Raw genomic sequence first — 23,380 nt, forward strand, 5'->3', positions numbered from 1 at the left:
ATAACCACTAGTAACACTTGTTATAACCACTAGTTACACTTGTTATAACCACTAGTAACACTTGTTATAACTACTAGTAACACTTGTTATAACTACTAGTAACACTTGTTATAACTACTAGTAACACTTGTTATAACCACTAGCAACACTCGTTATAACCACTAGTAACACTTGTTATAACCACTAGTAACACTTGTTATAACCACTAGTAACACTTGTTATAACCACTAGTTACACTTGTTATAACCACTAGTAACACTTGTTATAACTACTAGTAACACTTGTTATAACTACTAGTAACACTTGTTATAACTACTAGTAACACTTGTTATAACCACTAGCAACACTCGTTATAACCACTAGTAACACTTGTTATAACCACTAGTAACACTTGTTATAACTACTAGCAACACTCGTTATAACAACCAGTAACCCTTGTTATAACCACTAGTAACACTTGTTATAACCACTAGTAACACTTGAAACAACTACTAGCAACACTTGTTATAATCACTAGTAACACTTGTTATAACCACTAGTAACACTTGTTATAACTACTAGTAACACTTGTTATAACTACTAGTAACACATGTTATAACCACTAGTAACACATGTTATAACCACTAGTAACACAAGTAATCATTAATTATTTTCCATGAAGTGAGTTCATATCATCAATGTTCTCAATTAACAAAGCAAGAACAATGCAGAATTACATACTTAAAGTTAGTTTTATTTCATAAAATCAGATGATTACATGAAGTTAACCTTATTCTCCTGCACTTTTGTTTATAATCAGTTTAACTTGCATGTCAACTATATTTGTGTTTTAAGGATTATAAGCATACTAACCTAATACTTACACTGTATTGAGATATTGCTGAATGGATGTGTACAATGCGCGTCGATAACCACAGGCTATAGCGATTGGCAGCACAGTCTATGCAGAATACTGATACTAGTAAACTAGCCGTAGTAATGTCCCGTAAAACTTGAAGACGCACCTGCTCATCACGAGTCCTGTCCAACAGCATCAGCAAGTCTTCGGTTTCAGTCACATGATTGCTGAGAACACGATCTGCCTCTCTGAACAGCTCATCTAATTCACTCTTTCTTCTCTCTGCTTTTGCTTTGAGTAAGCTTATGTCATTCTTCACCTCTTTAGCCAAATCCTTCAGGCCGATTTCTTTGTGAGGATGACCTACAGAACACCTCAAATATAATCCATAAGGTTACAACCTGAAGTCAATAACCTCAAATATAATCCATAAAGTTACAACCTAAAGTCAATAACCTCAAATATAATCCATAAAGTTACAACCTAAAGTCAATAACCTCAAATATAATCCATAAAGTTACAACCTAAAGGCAATAACCTAAAGCGGCAAATGCTCTGACAGATAAACAGCATTTGCAGTGACCTTTATCAGAGCTTTGAAAACTTTTAGAGATGACCTGCTTGTCTCTAAATTCAATTTCAATTTTAAAATGACATATTACACCAAACCTGGACTACTTGGAAAAAAGCCACAAAACACAGAAACAACAGAACTCTGGGTGCCTCCAAAGGCATGCTTCACAACCGTGTAAAACAAGTTTGTGACTATTCCACGATATATTTATGCAAAAGCCACAAAGCATGACATGCTGGCTGACATCTTGGCTGCAGCTGATGTTGATGCTCTCTTGCTTCTTTCTATAGAGAAGGCTGAACCACTCTTGATAATGCACTTTTGCTTGCAAAATTTTATGAAGTGGTTTTCAAGATCTTTCCTCCTAACCAAATGTATTCTGTTAAGCAACACAAATCGTAACACTAACCTAAGACAGCGGTTCACACGTTATTCCTTCACTATTAACGAGAGTTGGGGGACAGGCATGTGCCACAATTCATATAAATGATATTCTCACAATTGCGAGCAGATAGCTCTGTCATATTATGGTTGACTACAGATTATAGGCTTGAAGCAAGCTAATTCAGCAAACAACCTCCACAACCAGATGACAAGTCACATTCCTGGCAAAAGACTTCTCGGCATCTTTTACAGCCAGAGACGACAGTTGTATCGTCATGAAGAGGACAGCTTCTTTTGCTGTGCTTCTGTGGCTGAGAGTGAAGCTCTTGCACTTGCAGAGAGACTGTGCGATGGTCTGGGTGGATGGTTCGATGAGACTAACAATAATGTAATAAGATAATAATAATATATTAGCATTGTGTTTCCAGTAAGACTTATGAGTAAAGCAATGGCAAAGCACTTCACTACTGAGTTGATTGCTACACAGACCTGCCTGTGAGTATTCACTAATAATGATATTACCTGCGCAGACTGGGCATAGGCTAAATAAGGAAGTTGTATGCTTAAAACCAATTTTAGCAATAAATTACTATTGTTTTAATAAAAGTGGCAGACTTGGCATTTTTATTAATTGTTAAAAATGCTGTACCAAGACTATTTCTCTACTGTACCAATACTAGCGCTCTACTATACCAAGACTATCACTCTACTGTACCAAAACTATTAATCTACTGTACCAAGACTACTACTCTACTGTACCAAGACTATTACTCTACTGTACCAGGACTATGACTCTACTGTACCAAGACTACTACTCTACTGTACCAGGACTATTACTCTACTGTACCAAGACTATTACTCTACTGTACCAGGACTATTGCTCTACTGTACCAAGACTACTACTCTACTGTACCAGGACTACTACTCTATTGTACCAGGACTACTACTCTATTGTACCAGGACTATGACTCTACAGTACCAAGACTATTACTCTACTGTACCAGGACTATGACTCGACTATACCAAGACTACTACTCTACTGTACCAAGACTACTGCTCTACCGTTTTAAGACTATCACGCTATTGTTCCAATTTTGGCTGTATAGACACCAATCTGTTGGCCCTTACAAAAAACATATTCACAGATGCAGAAAATAAGGGATAAACTAATTTGAACCAAGATACTGCTTTAAATTAATTATTTTTATAATCACTCTGTTTGTAAGTGGCTTGAACAAAGAACGTTAACTTGATTGATTTCATAACTGTAGTTAGTAATACCTCTTTGTGACGCCGACAAAGAAATTTCTTGCAGCTCCTATGTTCGCAATAGGAAATGGCTGGTTGGTCGTAACAATTGTCACACAGCTCATGGCGACCTTTACTAGTTCCGCGAGTGGCACTCGGAAGGTCAGATAGCCGGGAGTTCACCGTGCAGCTAAAATGTATATAGATATACAAGAAACTATGCAGTTCATTGTACAGCTCAAGTGTATATACATATAGATGTAGATATGCATAACAGTTCTTGTTACTCTTTGTATAATACTACTGATTGCCCTGTGTTGCATGGGTAATAAAAACAGATTATAAACATTACATTACCTACTACATTACTGTTGCACTACATTACCTGCAACAGTTTATTACAAACTGCTTTTATTACCAGTGCAACGCCAGGCGTTCACCTAGTGAGGACAGCTGGTAATCGTTATGTGTGATGCATTATGGGTATTTTAACCGATTTAATCAATATCTTCACCAGTACTGTTCGTCTAATGAATAGTTCGATGCCTCCAGATCTGGAGGTTCCGAGATCCAATTCATAGCAAAGTGAATTTTTCGTTACTACAATTTTATCGCTGTAACTGGACAGACACTGAGATTTATATAGATACGCGCTGTCCTACCCACACTTTGCATGTATACCAAACCACATGTAGGCTTATCTGTTAATATCTATAGCACAGCCCTACACCAGACCATATTTATGATCAGAATACCAAAATTTATATAGATGGTTATCTCATACTTGCATAGGAATAACAGGTCAACTATGTTCATTAGTTGCATGCAACTGCATTTGGTTATAATACAAGAGACAACTCCTAAAATCTTGAGACAATAATGTAACAGGTACCAGACTTAATAGAGCAAACTAGTACTTAAAGTAGTACTTAAAGTACTAGTAGTTAAACTGTACAAGAATTCATAGAAGCATGTGCCACAATGGTTTGGGGAATAAAAGCTCAAACATTGCACCAGATTCACTGCATAGAACCTAAACACATATACTGCAGTCTACAGAGAATTCCAAAATTCACAACTTTTGCCTTTAACATTATGATGCGTTTTGATATTGTGGACTCTCACACTGTATGTTGGTTCCGAATAAAAGTTGACAATAGGAAAAATCTGTATTATAAACAATTATGCAAGAACTTACAAGCACTTTGCACATTTAAACTTTCCATATATCTTCAGACTTTTATGCAAACATTTCGTGCACTCAACATGTCCACAAGGCAACAGTTTTGGTTCTTCCAAATTCTCATCTCGTTCATAGCAGCATGCACATTTAAATGTTTTAGCGGCAGCCATATTGAACTCACGCTGCCCTACAACAGCCAACACAAGTCACCTTCTCATTTTGCTAGCATTATGATAGCTTATCTGAAATGAAAAGGTAGGGAAACAACACGAGAATCGAACATAAAGATGAAGAAAATGCAAAAGGAATGGCAAATGACCCCATTTATAATCACATCGTACTCTTATCATTGTCTCTTGATCTAGAATTACTAACAATACATAATGGCAAATGACCCCATTTATAATTACATCTACTCTTATCATTGTCTCTTGATCTAGAATTACTAACAATACATAATGGCAAATGACCCCATTTATAATTACATCTACTCTTATCATTGTCTCTTGATCTAAAATTACTAACAATACATAATGGCAAATGACCCCATTTATAATTACATCGTACTCTTATCATTGTTTCTTGATCTAGAATTACTAACATAAATAACAGTAAAACAGACAAAACAACTATCCTGTAGACATCTAGATGAAGTTGAGAAAATACCACAAATACACGGTGAGTATTATATATGACATTAGGTTTCCTTGCTTAATAATACTCTTACTTTTTATCTCACAAAGAAATAGATATAATTATATCTATACATTATAATATATATGTGTATATATATATATATATGTGTATATATATATATATGTGTATATATATATATGTGTGTATATATATATGTGTGTATATATATATGTGTGTATATATATATAGATATATATATATATATATATATATATATATATATATACAGTAGATGCAGTATGAACAGTCTCTTGCATGAAAGTGCTCAATATTAAAATAGAGCGATGTAAAATTGATGATCTGATGATTATTGCATGGCAATATGAAACTATTAGTAATAAAGTTGTTTTAAACTTAACTTTAACTTTCATTTTTATCCAATTATATATATATATATATACTAATAAATTATTTAAAAGCAATACTTATCTTTTTTTCTCAGCTACTGTCAGTTTCATGATATTCTCATTCATCAGGCTGTGTTGTTTTTTTTCAACACAGCCTGATGAATGAGAATATCATGAAACTGACAGTAGCTGAGAAAAAAAGATAAGTATTGCTTTTAAATAATTTATTAGTATATAGCTGCTCCAATATATTGTTGAGCACTCTAATTTTAGTAATACTAGCCCATAACTCTTAGGAATTTATAGTATATATATATATATCTATATATATATTAAAATGTATAATTAGTTAGGTGAACATCTAACAGCACTCTATGCTCTATAAATTACGGAGTGCAATAAATAACTAGTGTTGGAATAGGTTAACTGTACTCATCTTTTTAGACAAGTTAAGAAAAAAGATAAATACACACCATCAACAGCTCAGCTGAAGATAATCAGCCAACCATTCTCAGCTGAAGACAACCATTTTCAAGAAAGAAAAACTATATGCCATCAAGAGATAAGGGTCAAAACTCTTAATAATGACTTGATAATCTACGCCACGACCATTTGCTTGATAGAGTTTAAAGGACCTGGTCACATATTTAACCTGACACTACTTGAAAGACCAATAACACTAGTCAGTTCTAATTGTCATAGTTAAGCAAGCTCTCTTCTGCTTTTGTGGTAAGATACTACAAGAGCAGGGTACTTTCTCAGATCGTGCACTAAAAGATCCCAACGACTAAACAGTAATGGCAGAATCTATAGCTAGTCGCTCCAGACTATCATAACTTGATATGCTGGCATCTTTGTTTCCCGGCATCAACAGCCTTAGCGTCTCTGCAACACTACTACTATTATATGAGGCTTGCAATGCTCTATAGTTCACTTCTCCTTGGTCTCCCGGCCATCACAGTTTTATCAGTTGTCTAGGCCATGATATCTAGCGTGCCCCATATCCATTATTGCATTGTTTCAGGTACATTGCTATGAAATAGTCCGATTATGATTTTATCTCTATTTGTTCGGATTATTTGTGCTCTTGAGTCAGATTTGTTCTGCTCGATTTGTTGTCAGATATGGTTCTACAGGCCCTTCTGAGAGCCGATTGGATTCATGAAAAACCTTGCTTTCTTAAGTAGGCCTATCACACATTTTCTAAAAGAAGTGTTTGTCAAAAACTTCCTTGACCTTTTCATATTTTAGACGGTTACCATTGAAAAAACTTTAATATACTCTCGCTATTCACTCCTATGCAATGTAAAAACTGTTCATCTGTATATTTTCATCTATTAATTAGTTAAAACAGCAGTAACCACCCATCTGGTACTTTACTCCTCCCAGTGCACTAAAACAAAGTCACTCTTTTGGTAGATTGAACCTTGGCATAACCACAAGGTACAACTGTCTACTAAAGTTATTGTCATCTAACTGCTGTAAATTGTTTATGAAATTACTTTAAAGGTTGACTTGCAACAAAATTCACATTCCAGTTATTTGGTATCAAAAGGTTCACCATGTTTGACTCTGCTTTTTTGTAGGTTCAAAATATGTGGAAATGTGATATTAAGCTCTTAAAAACTCAAAAACGAGCAGTTAATCGGAGCCATGACGAAAAAGCCGTAGGTTGCAATCCCTTTCAAGATGACTAAAATGTGACATAGTTGAACACGATGTGCTTCTGTTTACACTTTCATGCAACCTCACTCGTAAAAATATTTTCACAAATAAGCTTCACGCATTCAATAAAACCATGTCTATTGTCCTTACGCGTCTATGTCATTATCATTGAAATGCTGTCACTTTGAGCACTGATATCTCAAAACCTATCCTATAAATCAAGTTTCATTTTTAACCTTAGCTCGAAGAGGTGCATATCATCCTCTGAAAAACACGAGGAGCCTGGACAAAAAATGCTGCAGAAATTGTTCACGCCATTTGGCGGAAATTATAAGTCACATTATCAGATTATGACTAAATGATTAGACCAAGCTGAAACGAAGCTGTAAAGTAGCGAGCATCTATATTTAATAAGGGCTTTTCGGTAGAGCCCGGAGTGTTCGTCATAAACTAGTGCTACGAGACGTTTTATATTGAGCCTTTTATTGGCCTTTCATTTCATGTGATAACATCACGTGTCAAAAAAATAACCACGTCGAATTGAGTACGTCATCAAAATAAAGGGATTCCAATCTACGGCCATTTTTTAACTGTTCGTTTTTGAGCTTTCAAAAGCTTGCAATCACATTTCCACATATTTTGAACCTACAACACAGCAGAGTAAGACACGGTGAACTTTTTCATACCAAATAACTGTAAGGCAAATTTTGTTGCAAGTCAACCTTTAAAGTACCTTCAATTTAGTACTAGCTACCATGTAGTGAAATATGTGATCAGAGATACTTGTAGGTTAGGTTAAGGGAGCAGTCAAGGAAGTAATATATTTTTTATTTTATTATATTTGTTGGTTTCAAGGCTAAGTGAGATTATTTGATTTCAAAAGATGCAGCAAAGCATCCAGTATACAAAAGGTTTTGTTAAACAAGCTTACAATTGTTATATGGAAGTATTGCCAAAAGTGGATAGCCTAATGGAGAAACGCCTAAACAACTGGAGATATGCGCAATATTGCAATAAACAAAAACACCCGGTACACCAGAAAGCCATAAAAAACAGTCATCTTATACCAATATACAAGCGGATAAGAACCTCCATTAGAAGTAATCCATGAAAAAAAGGCATGAATTTGCCTGCTAGAAAAACCACCAAAAAGAAATTTCACCTCTACCAGACACTACCAAAACAATTGGAGTTAGTCCTCATTTCCAATCATTACATTCCCATGATGTACTTAATTAAAACAAGTCCACTCAATTGCTAACCCCTTGCAACATACAGAACAGAACCTGAGCTCATAAACACTTTCTCACAGGCTAAAAGATATATCTATAAAATAGAATATCCCTAATGATCAGCCTCTTTTTCGAGACTTGCTGAGACTACCACTTTCCCATCTGCTTGCTGAGGCTCTTTTCCCTGCCTGTGGAGCCTCAGCAAGGCTTTCTGAGGCTCTTTGCCTGTGGAGCCTTCCCCCAGCACCTGTTGAGCTCTCCTTCTCCTACCTTTGCAGAACCTCTTATCTCAATGCCTATGGAGCGTCCTTCTCCAGCATCAGCTGAGCCTCTTCTACTTCACTAGCTCAACTACTTAACCTTCCTATTTATGGACTGTCATGACTTTCGTTTGACTGTCAAGACTCACAGCCGTACGGGACTGAACAACAAACACGGACGACCGTTTGAGTAACGGTGTAAAATCCTTTAGCTATTTTAACCTTTTGTCATAATTAATGTTAATAATTTTGTTAGGTGTGTATTTTAATCGTTGAACTTATAGAATAAACAAGTATCTTCTAATAGTAAATATCAGTATTGCTTACAATAGCTTAACACCTTCACTATTACCTGAGCCAGTAATAATCAAATTAGTTCACACAAGCTAAGAGGAAGTGCACAAACTAAACATGGTCAAAATAGACTAATGTGATGAAGCAAACTCAACACTGATGTTGTCTGTAGATTTGGCTTAGTGATGCATTACATAATTTCTCCCTTAACACCCATGACACAACTACTATTGCATTTAAAACTTGATGTACTTGATGTTAGTTTTTACCAGTATAGGGTGAATATGTATAAATGCATCTAAAATAAGCATAAATTAATTTTGGCCTAATCATGAACATCATTATCATTAGATAAAATCACTAGCACCTTACCTATAGGTTTGTTGAGCTTTTAAACTAGTAAAAACGCTGACGATTGCATGGTTACTAGCAACACTATATTTCTTGCATTTGGTTCTACAGTGACACATCATTTCTACAATCAAGCATAGTGACGCACAACGCGGAATATTATTCGAATTTGTAAATGTTGAAACTGCTAATCGTATAATAATCGCTAGTCACACCCAGGTCATGCACGCAATAAAATGTTGCAGGTGAAAATAGCTCAAACCTTCAATTTTTATAATATTTTTGTTGCGTTATATCTCTAAAAACAGCTATCCAAAACTGAATAGTTAAAATTTATATAAAAACTTCTATATGCACTTCATCTTACATGGATTTTGGCGAAACAGGGTCGATCATCAAAAAACTTCAAACAACGCTTGTCAATCTAGCCGCCATTGCCAAGCTAGTTTGTGAACGGGGTGAACAGGGAAAACCCAAAAATTGTAACGAAACTGCAAGCAGTGCTCGGCGGCATAGCAAGATACGTTTATGAGCCTATGTCAAGAGCGCGTCAAAGAAAAACTGAATAATGCCGTGGTTTTTAATGATTACACCTATATTGTATAGCCGAAGTTATTAGCGACGTATACATGATAAGAACTCGAATTTCCCTTTTGTTTTGCCTAGCAACCAAAAAATTGCAAGGCTCAATGGAAGGAAGACTGGACGCCCCTGAACGTTATTTTTTGCTGAAGTATACAGCACCAATTATAAAGCAAAACAACTAAAATAAACATTCTATTCATCAAAACAATTACAATGAGCATAAGATCATACTTTACGACTGTTTATAGACATTTCAACGATATTATGTGTTCATCCAAACATAATGATAACGAAATCCAAGGCTAGATATGTGATGGAAGATAACTCTAGTTTACATGTTGTGGTTGTTCCACACCTTCGAAATTAGAGGTTTCGAAACCCTCCAACCATTTCACTATGCCGAGGGTCATATAGAAAAATAACGCAATCAACACGACATTAGCTTAAATAACTGTGAGAAAAACAACAAAATGTTGTTAAGTAGCACCAAATTGCAACTGTGGTATACCAACCTCCCTTTGCCATCAGCCTTTGCTACCATTGGTTGTAGCTATTGCGCTGCTAGAATGGAGAATTTATGTTATGCATAATTGATCCAAATCCACACACAATAGTGTTGAATTTGCTTTGTGAGCTTATTATATTTTGACTGTGTTGAGTTTGCACACAACTGCTTTGCTTGTGTGAACTAATTGGATTATTACTGGTTAGGGTACTAGTGGAAGTGGTAAGCTATTATAAGCAATAGTGATATTTATAAGTAAAAGTTAGACAACTTCTTTATTCCATTTTTATATCTGATATCAGCCATGCGCAGATAGATATAAAGAGAATAACAAGCTCCAACACCATTGCAAATTTTATAACAGATTACTACAGTTACAGCATCTACAAATCTCAGAGATGAGATGATCAACATTACAAGTCAACTTTAGGATTCAAGCTATCCATTGTACTATTAGGACATTGAAAACTCATCATAATCACCAAAAGATTGCAGTTATAGCCGAGACTATAACAACTTGTGTCAATATCAAGATCCACATCTGCTACCAATCTATAACAGACCTGAGATTATGATTAGAGATTATACATGTTGAAATCTCCGCTGACGTAAAATAACAAGAAGTATTCAGAAGCCCCCAAATCGACAAGATCCATAATCACAGACCTGAAACATATAGTTTCACTTTGTAGTTTCATTTTCACATATAGTTTCACTTTCACATGTAGTTTCACTTTCACATGTAGTTTCACTCCTGAACTTTAAAGCTAATGCTGAATCAGTATAAAAGGATGAACACTCATTTTTTCAGTACAGCTTCATCATGGCAGACAGATGTGTCAGCAGAGTGAGCCGAGAAGTCGATTACCGAGAGAAGAGAAAGGTGACTATATTTTAAGCCTGAGACATTTACTTTCTATTCTTATAATTTAGTCTAAAGGTGTAGCTATCATATCTGTTTCTTGTTCTTAAAATAAACATAGGGTTATGGAAAAACCTTTTTACATTATGTACTTTGAAAATCTCAATTCTTCTGAAACTGTAGTGTTAAGGTGCAGCATCTGGGAAGGTTAACAGTAAAAGTTTAATTACATTAATCAACAAGATAAATTGACTTTAACAGTCAATAAACAAGACCAGACCTTATCTAGAAGCTATTAGCAATAACTACTTGAAGTAATCTACCTGCCTTCAATAATAAACTGAGCAATTACCAATACGTTGTATAGTGATTGGTGGGATAATCTAGTTCCATCAATCATCAACACAACACTAAGTTCAACAATTAAAATACACCACTAAAGTATTTCTAAAACAACAGTAATAATGACAAAATAATGGTTAAAATAGCAAATAAAAGTTATACCGCCACTCGAACAGTCCTCCATGTTTGTTTGCTCAGTCTTGTATGACTGCGAGAGTCAGCAGTCCTTATATAAAGAGGCTCACCAATTGATATAGTGAAGGAGAAGCGCCTCAGCTGATGATGGAAAAGGAGGCTTCATGGGCAGGCAAGAGAGGCTCTGCAGACGCAAGGGAAAAAGAGTTTCAGCAAGCCTTTTGGAAAAAGAGGCTCCTCAAACAGAGTAAAGAGCCTCAGCATGCAGAGGGAAAAAGAGTCTCGGAAGGCCTTCGTAGAAGAGGCTAAATCTTTGAAACAGTTTTCTTTTATAGATGTATATCATGTGGGTAGGTTAGCCTATAGGGAGTTGGTTGAGTGTTTAGTTTTCAATGTTTTCAAATGTCAGCTGTGTGGAGATATCTTGTTTGCATAAGTTTCCAGCTGGTGTATGTGGTGTAAGGTACGGTGTGGTACGGTGTGGTACGGTGTGGTACGGTGTGGCATGTAAGGTGGAACTTGTGACTAACTACTGGTACCTAGGTCATGCCTGACGGAGGATGACAGATCTATATTAGTGTAATTATCTGATTCGTTTCCAATGTCTTTTTGGTGGTTCTCTGGCAGGATGATTGACTCATTTTCTGTGATGGGTTCCTTCCATCACATCCTTCCATCCTTGTTTTGGGCATCATTTTGTTGGTGTGAATTGTATGCATATTTTATAGTCCGTCTTTACTCCCAGCTTGAATAGATCAGTTTGGATACCTCGGTTTAAAAATATTTCCATACAGCAGTGCTACAGCCATTACTCATCTGTAGCATATTAGCTACAACCAGTTTCAAGCAAATACAGCAGTCTCTACTGTCCACACATATATGCGAGCCATCAACTCCTCAGCAGCCTTCGCTGCTACATGATACTTCTGCCTGTCTAGACCATCACACGCTGAAGGTTCCTTGTCAGCAAAAAAGGCACAGCAAATGAGTTACATAGTTCACACGCTTTGCTGTCCTTCACAAGTAGCGAGTTTCTTTAGTTGTCGTTTCGATGTAAGCCAGCTTTTGTATTTTTGGCTAATCACAGGAAACCCAGACAGATAATCACATAATATCTCACATCTCCCCTAGCTTTTTACAAAACTCCCCAGAAAGATGCAGTGGTCTCAAGTGTTTAGCTCTCAAAATCGTCCAGATACCTAAAATGTCGTAAAATTTTCTGCAACCGTCTAGGTCAGGGGTTCCCACTTAGGTTTGCTGGTTTCCCCCTTTCCAAACTACAAAAACTCTATTCCCCCTCTTCTATCAGGCTTTGTTTTGCTTTCAATCTGCATACTTCTTCATATTTTGTCATTTCTGCATTCCACAGCACCAAATATTAAGTATCACAGCATGTAGTAGTTTAACTATCTTTATAAAGGTCTAGTCAGCATCTTATTGGTGACAAGGAAGTGGAAACTCCCCAATGTTATAGAAAGTATGATGAAACTATGAATCACAAGATAGTACACAATGTAATAAACACCCAGTTTATTAACAACAAACAACAATATGCAGCATGTAACTATTATGCACAGCTTTGCAAATACAATGTATCAGCAAAAATTTATAAATCAAGGCCGGAATTACCCCCTGAAAATGAAAATTCCCTCTTTGGGGGAACCCCACCATTTGGGAACCACTGGTCTAGGTGGTTCTGACTGATTGGGCAGACTATCTGCCTGAACCACCAGCTGGTCTCCATCAACTACAGGCTCGAATTTTTCAGCTGGCAGCTGAGCTTTGTCAGCTTTCTGATTTTTTACTGCCTCAGCATCAGCCTCGCCTAGAAGCTCAACAGGCAGTGTCTGGGCAGTAACCATCACCACAGGCGGTGTATCAAAAGCATTAACTTCAAAAATGTGGCTGCCGCCTAAACCCAATGGTCTAGGTCCAACGTCATTGACAAATTTGTGGCCAGCGCGTATGGCATTGCTGCAGCGGCATGACATCTCTCACATGCTTTAAGGTTCACACTATATCGCTGTATTACGGCGTTGATGCCATAATACTTCGGTGATTGTCGATGATGACAATGTTCACACTAGCACAAACCCATCCGCGTTCGTATCAGGGAACATATATAAAACGGTCACCGAAGCGTCAGCGATGGGCGTGGCCTAATTAATAACAGACCATTGAGACGCACATAAACATACGAGTTTCGGTTTAGTAGCAGAAGCTAGTACCACGCGTATCGAGCAATCACTTTTGTTGAAGATGGATAGAAAATTAAAACTAAGAAAAGTACTTGTCTTAGCATTGCTCAGACGAAGAAACCAACTTAGATAACAACAGCAAGCAGCAGAGTTTTACACCTGAAGGAGGAATAAAAGAAGATGGTGGGTGCGTCCAGCCTGGAAGAGAAGAAATCAAAAAGGACAATTTAACACACTCTATCATACATTGCGCAATGAAGACCGTGAAATGTTTTTTCGGTGAGTAAATATACATAGGTCTAACAAGAATATTATCATTAACTTATCATAAGCAAAACGAGTCAGTATAAAAAAATTCTGGGCATGCGTCTGGCTCCTGCTAGTTCAACAAGTGGAGTATAGCAATACATCAAACAAAACAATTCAGTCGTGATTTATAATCAAATTATTTACGACAAAAACCGTCACCACCCATTATCGTTACGTTTGTGGGATCTAACTTTTAGCCCACTTGTGATATGAGCCAGTAATTGGAGTTTCATACTCAATTGCATGACAGATTTGATCCGTTGTACTATGCAAGCTTGAAACAGTTTCTTTTTATACTTATATGCTTAAAATCAGAGTAACCAGTAATCCATGTTCTTGTTGTTGTAGATACACTCGCATGTCACCTGAACGGTTTAATCATCTGCTCACCTTAGTGAGAGAAGATATTCAACCAAGGTACTGTAAGTTCCGAAAAGGTATTTCTGCTGAGGAGAAACTTCTGGTCACGCTGCGTTACCTGGCTACTGGCGATTCACAACACAGCCAGTCTTTCAATTTTCAGCTGGGCCGCTCTACTGTCTCCAAGATTTTCAGAGACACATGCGAGTCCATATGGAATAGACTTGGAGCGACTTACTTAAAGTTTCCTTCCTGTCTCGAGGAGTGGAGTCAGATTGCGAGTGAATATGAAAAACATGGAACTTTCCTCATGTGATTGGTGCGCTAGACGATAAGCATAAGTTCTTCTCAAGTAGCTTTTTAGTGTCCTGATTTACAGCAATGGCGGAATAAACCAACAAGCCTTGTTATTATCCATTCTAGTGTCTGTAGTGTCAAAAGTTATATAATCAAATTCTTTTGAAAAGCGTAATTTTTATCATTTTCATTTCTGTCTTTATGCCATATTCTTACTACTCATTGTAGCAGAGAGTATTGTATGGCTCTGCTCACTCGGAATTTGCTTTACAGTGCAAATGTTATCAACACTCACACTACTGCTTTGAGAAACTATGTCTACAAACAGACAACTTCTCCGGGTGAGGGTGTTGGTATTGATAGTTTGTCCCTTTGCACTCAACAGCAACCATAGGATTGAGTCTAGGCTGCACTAGGTAAGCCTGTTGTCAAAAATTAAAGCACAAATAAACCTGCATAACCTTCATTATATTTTGTTACAGGGAAGCATGTGAGATTGGAGTGTCCCAAGTTTGGAGGTTCCATGTATTACAATTACAAAAATTTTCACAGTGCCGTACTAATGGCCATGTGCGATGCACAGTACAAGTTCACATATGTTGACATAGGACATTATGGCAAAGACGATGATGCCAGTATCTCCAGCCAGAGTGAGCTTTATGACATGTTAGAGAATAACAGACTTCCTCTGCCAAAGATGCACCTGTTGGTGGGGTGGACACTCCGTATTATATACTGGGTGATGAGATATTCGCCTTAAAAACCTGGCTCATGAAACCATATAGTAGGCGTGGCCTGACAACTGAGCAGCAGGTATTTAACTATCGTCTATCTCGGTCTCGTCGCACAATTGAAAATGCCTTCAGCATTTTATCCGCAAGATGGAGGATATTTCATCACCCTATCAAGGCCGACTTAACTTTGGTGGAATTAATAATAAAAGCTACGACCTGCTTGCATAATTACCTACACTCAACTGAAAACACAAAATATATTCCATCAGGTTTTGTGGATTCATTCAACAATGATGGAATGCAGCCAGGAAATTGGCGATCACTGGTTCAAGACGACGCCCAACCAGCTCTCCATGCTCCTCCATGCATAGCCACACGCAATTACTGCTATGATGCTAAAGAGCAAAGAGATAACTTGTGTCAATACATAAATAGTACAGAGGGTTCTGTAGGCTGGCAGGCAACTCATGCAGCCAGTTGCGGCCAGGTAGATGCAAACCATGAATAGTAAAATCATGTCATTTGTCTCATGATCAATCGCAAATCGCTTGCATTCTTCAAGTTTTCCATATCTGTAAAATTATCCTTTACACAATTTTTTTAATTGCCATTCATAATATATGATGACTGATAGTTTTTTGCCTGCTTCTTTGCTGAATCAATTAATTCTCTAATAAACCATAGTTTAAACTGCAAAAACCTTTATTGCATAACTTTTGTGGTCTTCAATAGCAGACCTTGACTTGGTTAATTAAGTGAATAACTAATTATGCTGAATAAAAAGCAGAGTATTTGCACAATAAAAAATTGTAGTTTTGATGCGAAAAACATGTTATATTTAATTATCGTATACAGTTTATAAAATAATACACATGTAATAATATGATAAGATAATATAAAATGTAATGTATGGGCGTTTTCCATAAATAATAATTTGACATTTTGAGTTATTTGATGCCACCATACACACATGCCATCCACATGCACATTTGCTCCCAATATAAAATTCCTTGAATTAATTGATGCAGTATTTTCTTGGCTTTCAGATAATATGAAATGTAGTGCTTTCAAAATAGTAGTTCCGGAGCTATGAAGTGCAACATGCCTAAATGATGTGACATTTTGTGATGTCCCATCATTTATGCATGTTGCCTTTCATAGCTCCGGAACTATTATTTGGAAAGCACTACATTTTATATTATCTGAAAGCCAAGAAGATACTGCATCAATTAATTCAAAGAGTTTTTTATAATGGGAGCAAATGTGCATGTATGGTGGCATCAAATAACTCTAAATGTTAAATTATTATTTATGGATACGCCCATATACTATGCATATTAGCTATATATTCAGTTATGATGATAAGGAGAATTTTGGGACGAAGGTGATGACAACGAGAGTGGTGGTTGTGAGTAGGATGGTGTCGAAGGATGCTGGTAGGTGTAATATGTCTGCGGTGGTGGTGGCATATTCTGCTGTCCGAGTAATTCGGTATATCTGGTCAGCATATCTTGCTGAAACCTCAGCTGGTTTTCAACTGAGAGTTTGTTCATTTTTTTTAAATATTGACTTGAAAAAACTGGCATCACCACACTCATCATCGTCATCCTGCTCCAGACTCCGTATCGCTGATATCAGCTCTTGCATTAGTAGGTCATCGGTATCATTCTAACAATAGCAAATATAAAATAATTTCTGACTATTTCTCAAAGCAAAACTCTGACAACCAATCAAATCAATAATGGATAAACCTAAACATTCTACTATGGCATAGCGTAATTTTACCTTAGCTTTTTTAGGTTTCCTAAACTTCGTCAGAGAGGTCGATGCACAGGTCTCAATGCCGGGAGCTGTCACTTCTAAAACAGATAACTATGCCACATAAAAAGCACAATCATTCTACCATACACAAAAATAATTTTTGTTAATATTCCCACAATAAAAAACTGCTCCCACATTCACACTTTTTACATACCCATGGCGTCCTCCGTGGATGTGGAGGTAGAACAAAGAGGTGTTTCTATTAGAACGTTAGTATGATTGTCATCAGTAGTTGTTGTGCTAGATTGTTCTTCCGAGTCAAGCTTTCTTTTTGTACATGCAGATTGGTGTAGGTTATTCGACGTTCCATACTTTGTCTGGATAAATGGAGCCAGCCATCGCATATGCTCGAGTTCAGAAGTAAATGTTACAGATTCTCAGCCAGACCCTGATGCCGGTTTATTTTTATTCAAATACCGGCTCAATTTAGTCTGCAGCGTTCCATATCTGGTAATAGCTACTTCCAATTCTAATCGACTCTTTCGCTCAATATCTATCCACGCATTACCCTTTTTATGTCTATCTTTGAAATCTGAGCATCCTCTACCCTACACAGCTCTGTGGCTTCTTACAATTTCCATAAAATCCTCGTCGTTGATTTGCTGTTCCTGGTTGATATTGGTGCAACCGGTTGCTTCCATGTTTATTTGTCTAATTTATTGTCTATTTATTTACAAGTATTAATTTCGCACGGAAGAATCTCGACTGCAGACCCACGTTTTTGCCAAATACCAGTCCCACAGCTACTATCATATACAGAAACCACGCTATCCGCAATCACGAATGGTCTTCGCCGAAATGGTTCACATTACACATGCTGTCATCGATGCTGCGCGAACTATCGAGAAAGTTTGACAGCGGCAAACTTTCCCAACGTGTCCTCAATGCTTCATCGATGCCATTAATTCACGGTTCACATAATCGACGATGATTGCCGAAAGGGAAACCCCGAGATACGGCGATATAGTGTGAACCGGCCTTAAGCGTACCACTCACACAAAATGCGTGCTTAGTAACAATGCTCGTAACCTTACCTAGTAACCTTACCTAGTACCCATTGTTTTGTTCAAGGTAGTGGTTTCACCCATACCTCATCACCCGCACCAAAACAGCTCAACATTTTCCATGTATGCCTTGTGGCTTATATCAAAAGGAAACTCTATCGATTGTCCTGTGATTTCTCGTCATGATGCCATTGTCATTTGGGAGTAAGCGACCCGAAACCTCATGGAGTTCCCCCACTGGTCAGCAAACTGTTCAACGACAGTTGGCCTAAACGCCACTGAGTTGTCTATCAACGACTCATCACACAGTCCTCGCTCAATAACTTCACCACGTAGTTGAGCAACTACACTTGCCACAGATTTAGTTAGCAAATGTTCCCAAATGGTGAAATGCAATGGGCGACAGTCTACCATTGAAAGGAGTAGCCGGCCACCATAATGAGTCACGTCAATTTCAACTCTGCGCTAACTCTCCTCGACAGCCAGACTGCTAGCTGTCACAACATTTTCAACCTTTAGTACAAGGTCTATACACTAGCATCACTTACATTTAGCCAATTTATACCTCACCTAGTGGTGCGACAGGCTATTGCAAATTCGTCAAGCAAGATACAGTGTCCTGTCTACACCCGAGTGTCAAAATGAGCTGCCCATTTGGCATCTTCCACACTCTTCCCAGTAGAGAGTAGAACTCTCTCCAGTAGAGAGTAGAACTCTCCCCAGTAACGGGTAGAACTGGTATAGCCAGTTTCCTATTATAAAGAGCTTTTGGCCAGCAGGGGATAGTCCATTATCTATCGACAATGCACAAAAAGCTAGCGATGCAAGATACAGATTGGTTTTTTTCTTCACCAAAAGCTTTATCATATAAGTGGCTCTTTTGGCAGTGCTGTAGGCTTGCGAGTGCTTTAGCAAACTAGTTATCTATTTAAAACTGTATTACAAATAATTGAAACTATCAAAAAATATTGTGATCCGTAGCTTGAAACTAGTAGCTCAGAGATGCCATGGCGCCCAAAGATGATTTTTATGGGATCAATGGTCTCCAGGCTGTTGAGCTCATTCAGTGTGGCGATCTTGATGTAATAAAAAGAATAATCAACTAACAGTAGATACCAAGATTCTCAAAATAGAACAAATCTCAACCTTAATGCTTCTATACGCGAGCTGAAAGTTCCGATCTTATTAGTGGCTAAAGAAAAACTTGGGCCACTTTTCGACCCAATTCCCATGAGTGCACAATTTTAGCCATTTATTTTGATGTACTACACACCCAAATCAACTTCTTTGGTCCATCTTTGCATTTGATAATGCCTGAATGACCTTGGTGAACTTTCGTCATAAACAAGCACTCCATTAATCACAATTATCCTAGAGCGATTTGTGAAGAAGGGACATACAGACCAGTGAGTCATAGAAGGTCATATACAAAGTCTACAATGCATTAAACAAGTAGTGAACTTTTGACAACACCTCTCAATACCACCATTTTTCTGTGTTTTCATGAGTTTATTGGGTCTATCATTGGAGGCGAAGTAAAACAGGGTACTCTGACCATCTTTTTCTACTTCTTCAGTAAACGCTATATCTTCCACAGTGAGAACAGCTCATGAACAAAAAAGCACAATGGCCACAATATTTTGTTTTCTAATAATGTGCTCTATCTGGTACTGAAAGTATAGCATATACCTACGAAAACAATGAACGCAAGCAGGCATTTTGCTGAGATCAGTGTCACTATATAAAACCACAAACTGTTTGTGGTCAGTTTGGATGCTAGCAGTCATACTTACTGTAACCTCTGAACTCTTCACAAATCTACACAATGGCTAGGGCTTCCTGTTCAATGGCGCGTATGGCTGTTCTGTGTCATTGTGAGCACTTAAATCCTGTTTAAAATATGTGGCTCTAGGTGTAGTAATAGCTATATCAGTGAGTCAAAATGGTGCATGTGCTCGTATGTGGAAATGAGGCTTGATGAGGTTTATTTTGGCAAATATTCAATGTATTCATGATTTACAGAAGCTTCGACTCGTATCCAATGGCAACATGCAATGCTTGGTCAAGTTTGCGGATCAGATGGAGGAACTTTGCTACAGTCGGCTTGGTGAGGACTGATTGACAGCCTAAGAATGGCAATGGTGGAAGTCGTACTTCCTCTCTCTACACTAGAGAATTTGACGTTGCAGCATTCCACTTTCTGTTTGATTTTTTAGAAAACAAAAGAGGAGTTTCTCATAGATAAGTCGGGGGCCAGCAGGAGAAGTGAAAAACATGTAGAGATTTATACAGCTCGTGGTATGGGCTTCAAAAGTGGAAGCTGTATGAATCTTTACATATTTCTTCCTTCTGGAAACAAACCTTCTAAAATGATAATTCGCTCTGGTCAGCTCTTGAATCCAGCGATCTTTCGCAATCAGCTTGCTGCAACCAAACTGTGCCAGCCAGTGTACCAGTCAGTAGCATTAACAGAAGCACCAGTGACAAGCTTTGTATAGTTAACTCATGTGCAAGTTTCTAGTAAAGGTCTGTTAGTAAATGCATAAAGAAAGTTAAGATACTGCATGTGTGTTACAGATGTTTTAAAAGGCACCAAACAAAGCATTGTAATAATAAAACCGAACATAGAATTATTATTTGATTAGGTTCAATTGGTACCTTCATTACCTACTATGGGGTCCGGCACCTGAAATCTTGGCAGCTACGTCCTACACAGCTCTTTCTCACCACTACTAATAATGTTGAGTCTAATCATTTGAATTATCTCTGCGAAATCACACTTGTATCTATTACACAGCCTATTAATAGGTTTCATGTTTTGATCTTGAGCAGATTATAGCCAAAATATCAAAGTTGAATTTACAGGTCATCAAACCGTTGTTCCCCACCATTCTTTTATAGGTTTTGCAGAGATAGTCAGAAAGTATTGACTTTTTTTTCACTGTGTTTATAAACTGCTCTTATAAACACATAGACATCACACTCGATCTTCAAGGGATCGTGCGCACATGAATAACTTAAAACCTGTTGCAAAGGTGCATCACAGTTAGCGGAAACATACACATGGTTGTATTTATTAACAAAGAGCTGCCGGATAGGAAGTGATTGAGCTATGATTAGTAGCATAGATTGATAAAAATTTACAGAAATTTGAGGTGTATTAACATGAGTCTATTAACCATTAAGAAATAGGAGAGTAACATAGCTTTCATTAAATGGTGCACAACCTTTTCTGGTGCACAACCCTTCAAGGATACTTACAGCTGTCAAGACCTTAATGAGTCTATTGAGCTAACCAGGGTCACGGTACCCATAATCAGGAAGGTCTCCTCGCATGCTTGCGTCATGATGGATGCCATTCTAAACTATGTATGCAGTCATCTTGTCCTGCTGCGAATGATTGTCGAAAATTGAAAACAAAGCCTTTGATCCAAAGCTGTTGTTTTGCATTCTTAGACATTGGCAGTTAGGCCTTATAACCTGTTCCCCTATAGTACTTTCCGAAATGAGGGTGCTCAAGCCATACAAAATGAAAATAGCTGTCAAACTTTCGTAGGATAATATTAATGTATAACTTTTTCCTTAATAAACTGAAGGATATGAAAAGGCAACTAAATTAATATCTAAATTACAAAAGGGTGTAGATGTACTCTCTTCTTGTACACCTCATGGAAAATCATAAGTGATGGCTATGTTTCCATGTTGTTCCCTGGTAGAAGAGTGCTAGCGCTCAGTCATCTTCCATCAGGCTCCTTTCATTTCCGAATGGCTGCCTGCATGTCGGGCACTGCCTAGTTTCACTTGTTTCGATTAACTGTTTGATGCAATCTTTACAAAACTTGTGAGAACACGGTAAACTTTCAGGGTCTTTTAAATCATCCAGACAAATAGGGCAATCATATTTCTTACGCTTGACCTCTGTAACTACAGAAGTGGCTACAACAGTCGTCGTCGTTAGTCGGGCGCATCTAGTCACACCACCCACAGATGATTTATCTCCAGCGGTAGTATCAGTATTATGAATTGCATTAGTAGAAAAATGTCTATGAAGAGGCTCTTGATCTATGAGCGGCAGTGCACAGCATGGATCACTAAATGACCTTGCACGTGAGGTTTCTCCTGTAATACTGTTGTGTCCATTATCTACGTAGCTTTTGTCTACAGGTGATGTTCTTGAAGGACACTGATCGGATGTTACAATGGGTGGGTTGTTGGTAACCCTAGAGGCTGTTCCTGAGTAGACAGCAGAATCTATACTCTGTAGTAAACACAAAAATCTAGTAAAATATTTCAATTATAGTGATTATTACACGATTCCTAAACAGAAGCAAATTAATAACTCTACTTCACCTTAATATCTTTCAACTGTTGGTCTGGATCTGGAACATCAGTCCTTCTATCCAAGGACATATTAGCTATAGCTCTGTAGAGATTGTCCACAAAACTAGCATCATCCACAACAAAGTAGATCTGCTGCAAACATGTAGCAGGGTTAGTGGAAAAGAACTCCTTCATAGCAGTGGAGTAGCAGTCAGCACAGGTGCTGATGGGAACACTCCTGTCCTCTGTAATAGCAAAAGAACAAGACAATATTAGACAAATTTATACTGTTATAATTTATGAATATTATAGACTTTATTATATCTAAAAAAGCTTACAGCTATATAAATGCTTACAAAAAGTCTACATAGAAGCATATAAATGATAGAATGCTTTCTGCACCAGTTACCGCATTCAAATTTGACCTCATTTAAACTTGAGCTGAATAGAACATTTCAAATGTTTACCCGTTCGATGCAAACAATTTTAGATGCTTAAAATACATACAAAAGCTTCAAAACCTAAAATATGAGTCTGTAGAACAATACAGCGGATAATCCTCCAAATTTGTCACAATGCTGAGCCAGGCCAACATCGCTAAAATGAATTACCAACTCACCAGCACAAATAGCAGGAAAAGCCACAGTTCCACATTTTAACTTTTCAACCTCACTTAGGGCACTGCTGATAGTCTTCACTAAAAGTGGACTGACATCTCGACCTTTAACAGGTACTGGGGCTATTGCATGGATGACATGCCGTACACCATTGTACATTAACCTGCCATCAGCCCTGTTAAAGTGATTTTGTTAGATCAGAAGTGATACAACTACTGT

The 23,380-nt window shown here is 37.4% G+C and overlaps 3 protein-coding genes across 3 annotated transcripts in view; all 3 read right to left on the minus strand.

Moving 5' to 3' along the window:
- The window catches only part of LOC137387056 (uncharacterized), a 48,379-nt gene extending 47,290 nt beyond the window's left edge, over positions 1–1,089 (minus strand). Inside the window, exon 1 of the mRNA XM_068073344.1 lies at positions 1,005–1,089. Coding sequence (XP_067929445.1) covers positions 1,005–1,034 — 30 coding nt within the window. The 5' untranslated portion in view covers positions 1,035–1,089. The remainder of the gene's footprint in view (positions 1–1,004) is intronic.
- On the minus strand, positions 1,034–9,522 carry LOC137388580 (transcription intermediary factor 1-beta-like). Its single transcript, XM_068075061.1, has 6 exons — positions 9,440–9,522; positions 4,243–4,414; positions 3,078–3,234; positions 1,990–2,173; positions 1,074–1,201; positions 1,034–1,042 (listed from the first exon to the last, which is right to left on the minus strand). The coding sequence occupies exons 2-6, from the start codon at positions 4,395–4,397 to the stop codon at positions 1,034–1,036; spliced, it is 633 nt and encodes a 210-aa protein (XP_067931162.1). The 5' UTR covers positions 4,398–4,414; positions 9,440–9,522.
- An 11,824-nt stretch (positions 9,523–21,346) lies between these two features.
- LOC137387057 (uncharacterized) lies at positions 21,347–23,330 on the minus strand. Its single transcript, XM_068073345.1, has 3 exons — positions 23,164–23,330; positions 22,575–22,789; positions 21,347–22,482 (listed from the first exon to the last, which is right to left on the minus strand). The coding sequence occupies exons 1-3, from the start codon at positions 23,318–23,320 to the stop codon at positions 21,955–21,957; spliced, it is 900 nt and encodes a 299-aa protein (XP_067929446.1). The 5' UTR covers positions 23,321–23,330; the 3' UTR covers positions 21,347–21,954.
- Between the last annotated feature and the right edge of the window lie 50 nt (positions 23,331–23,380).

This window comes from Watersipora subatra, chromosome 2, assembly GCF_963576615.1.
Source record: "Watersipora subatra chromosome 2, tzWatSuba1.1, whole genome shotgun sequence".
Classification (NCBI taxonomy): domain Eukaryota; kingdom Metazoa; phylum Bryozoa; class Gymnolaemata; order Cheilostomatida; family Watersiporidae; genus Watersipora; species Watersipora subatra.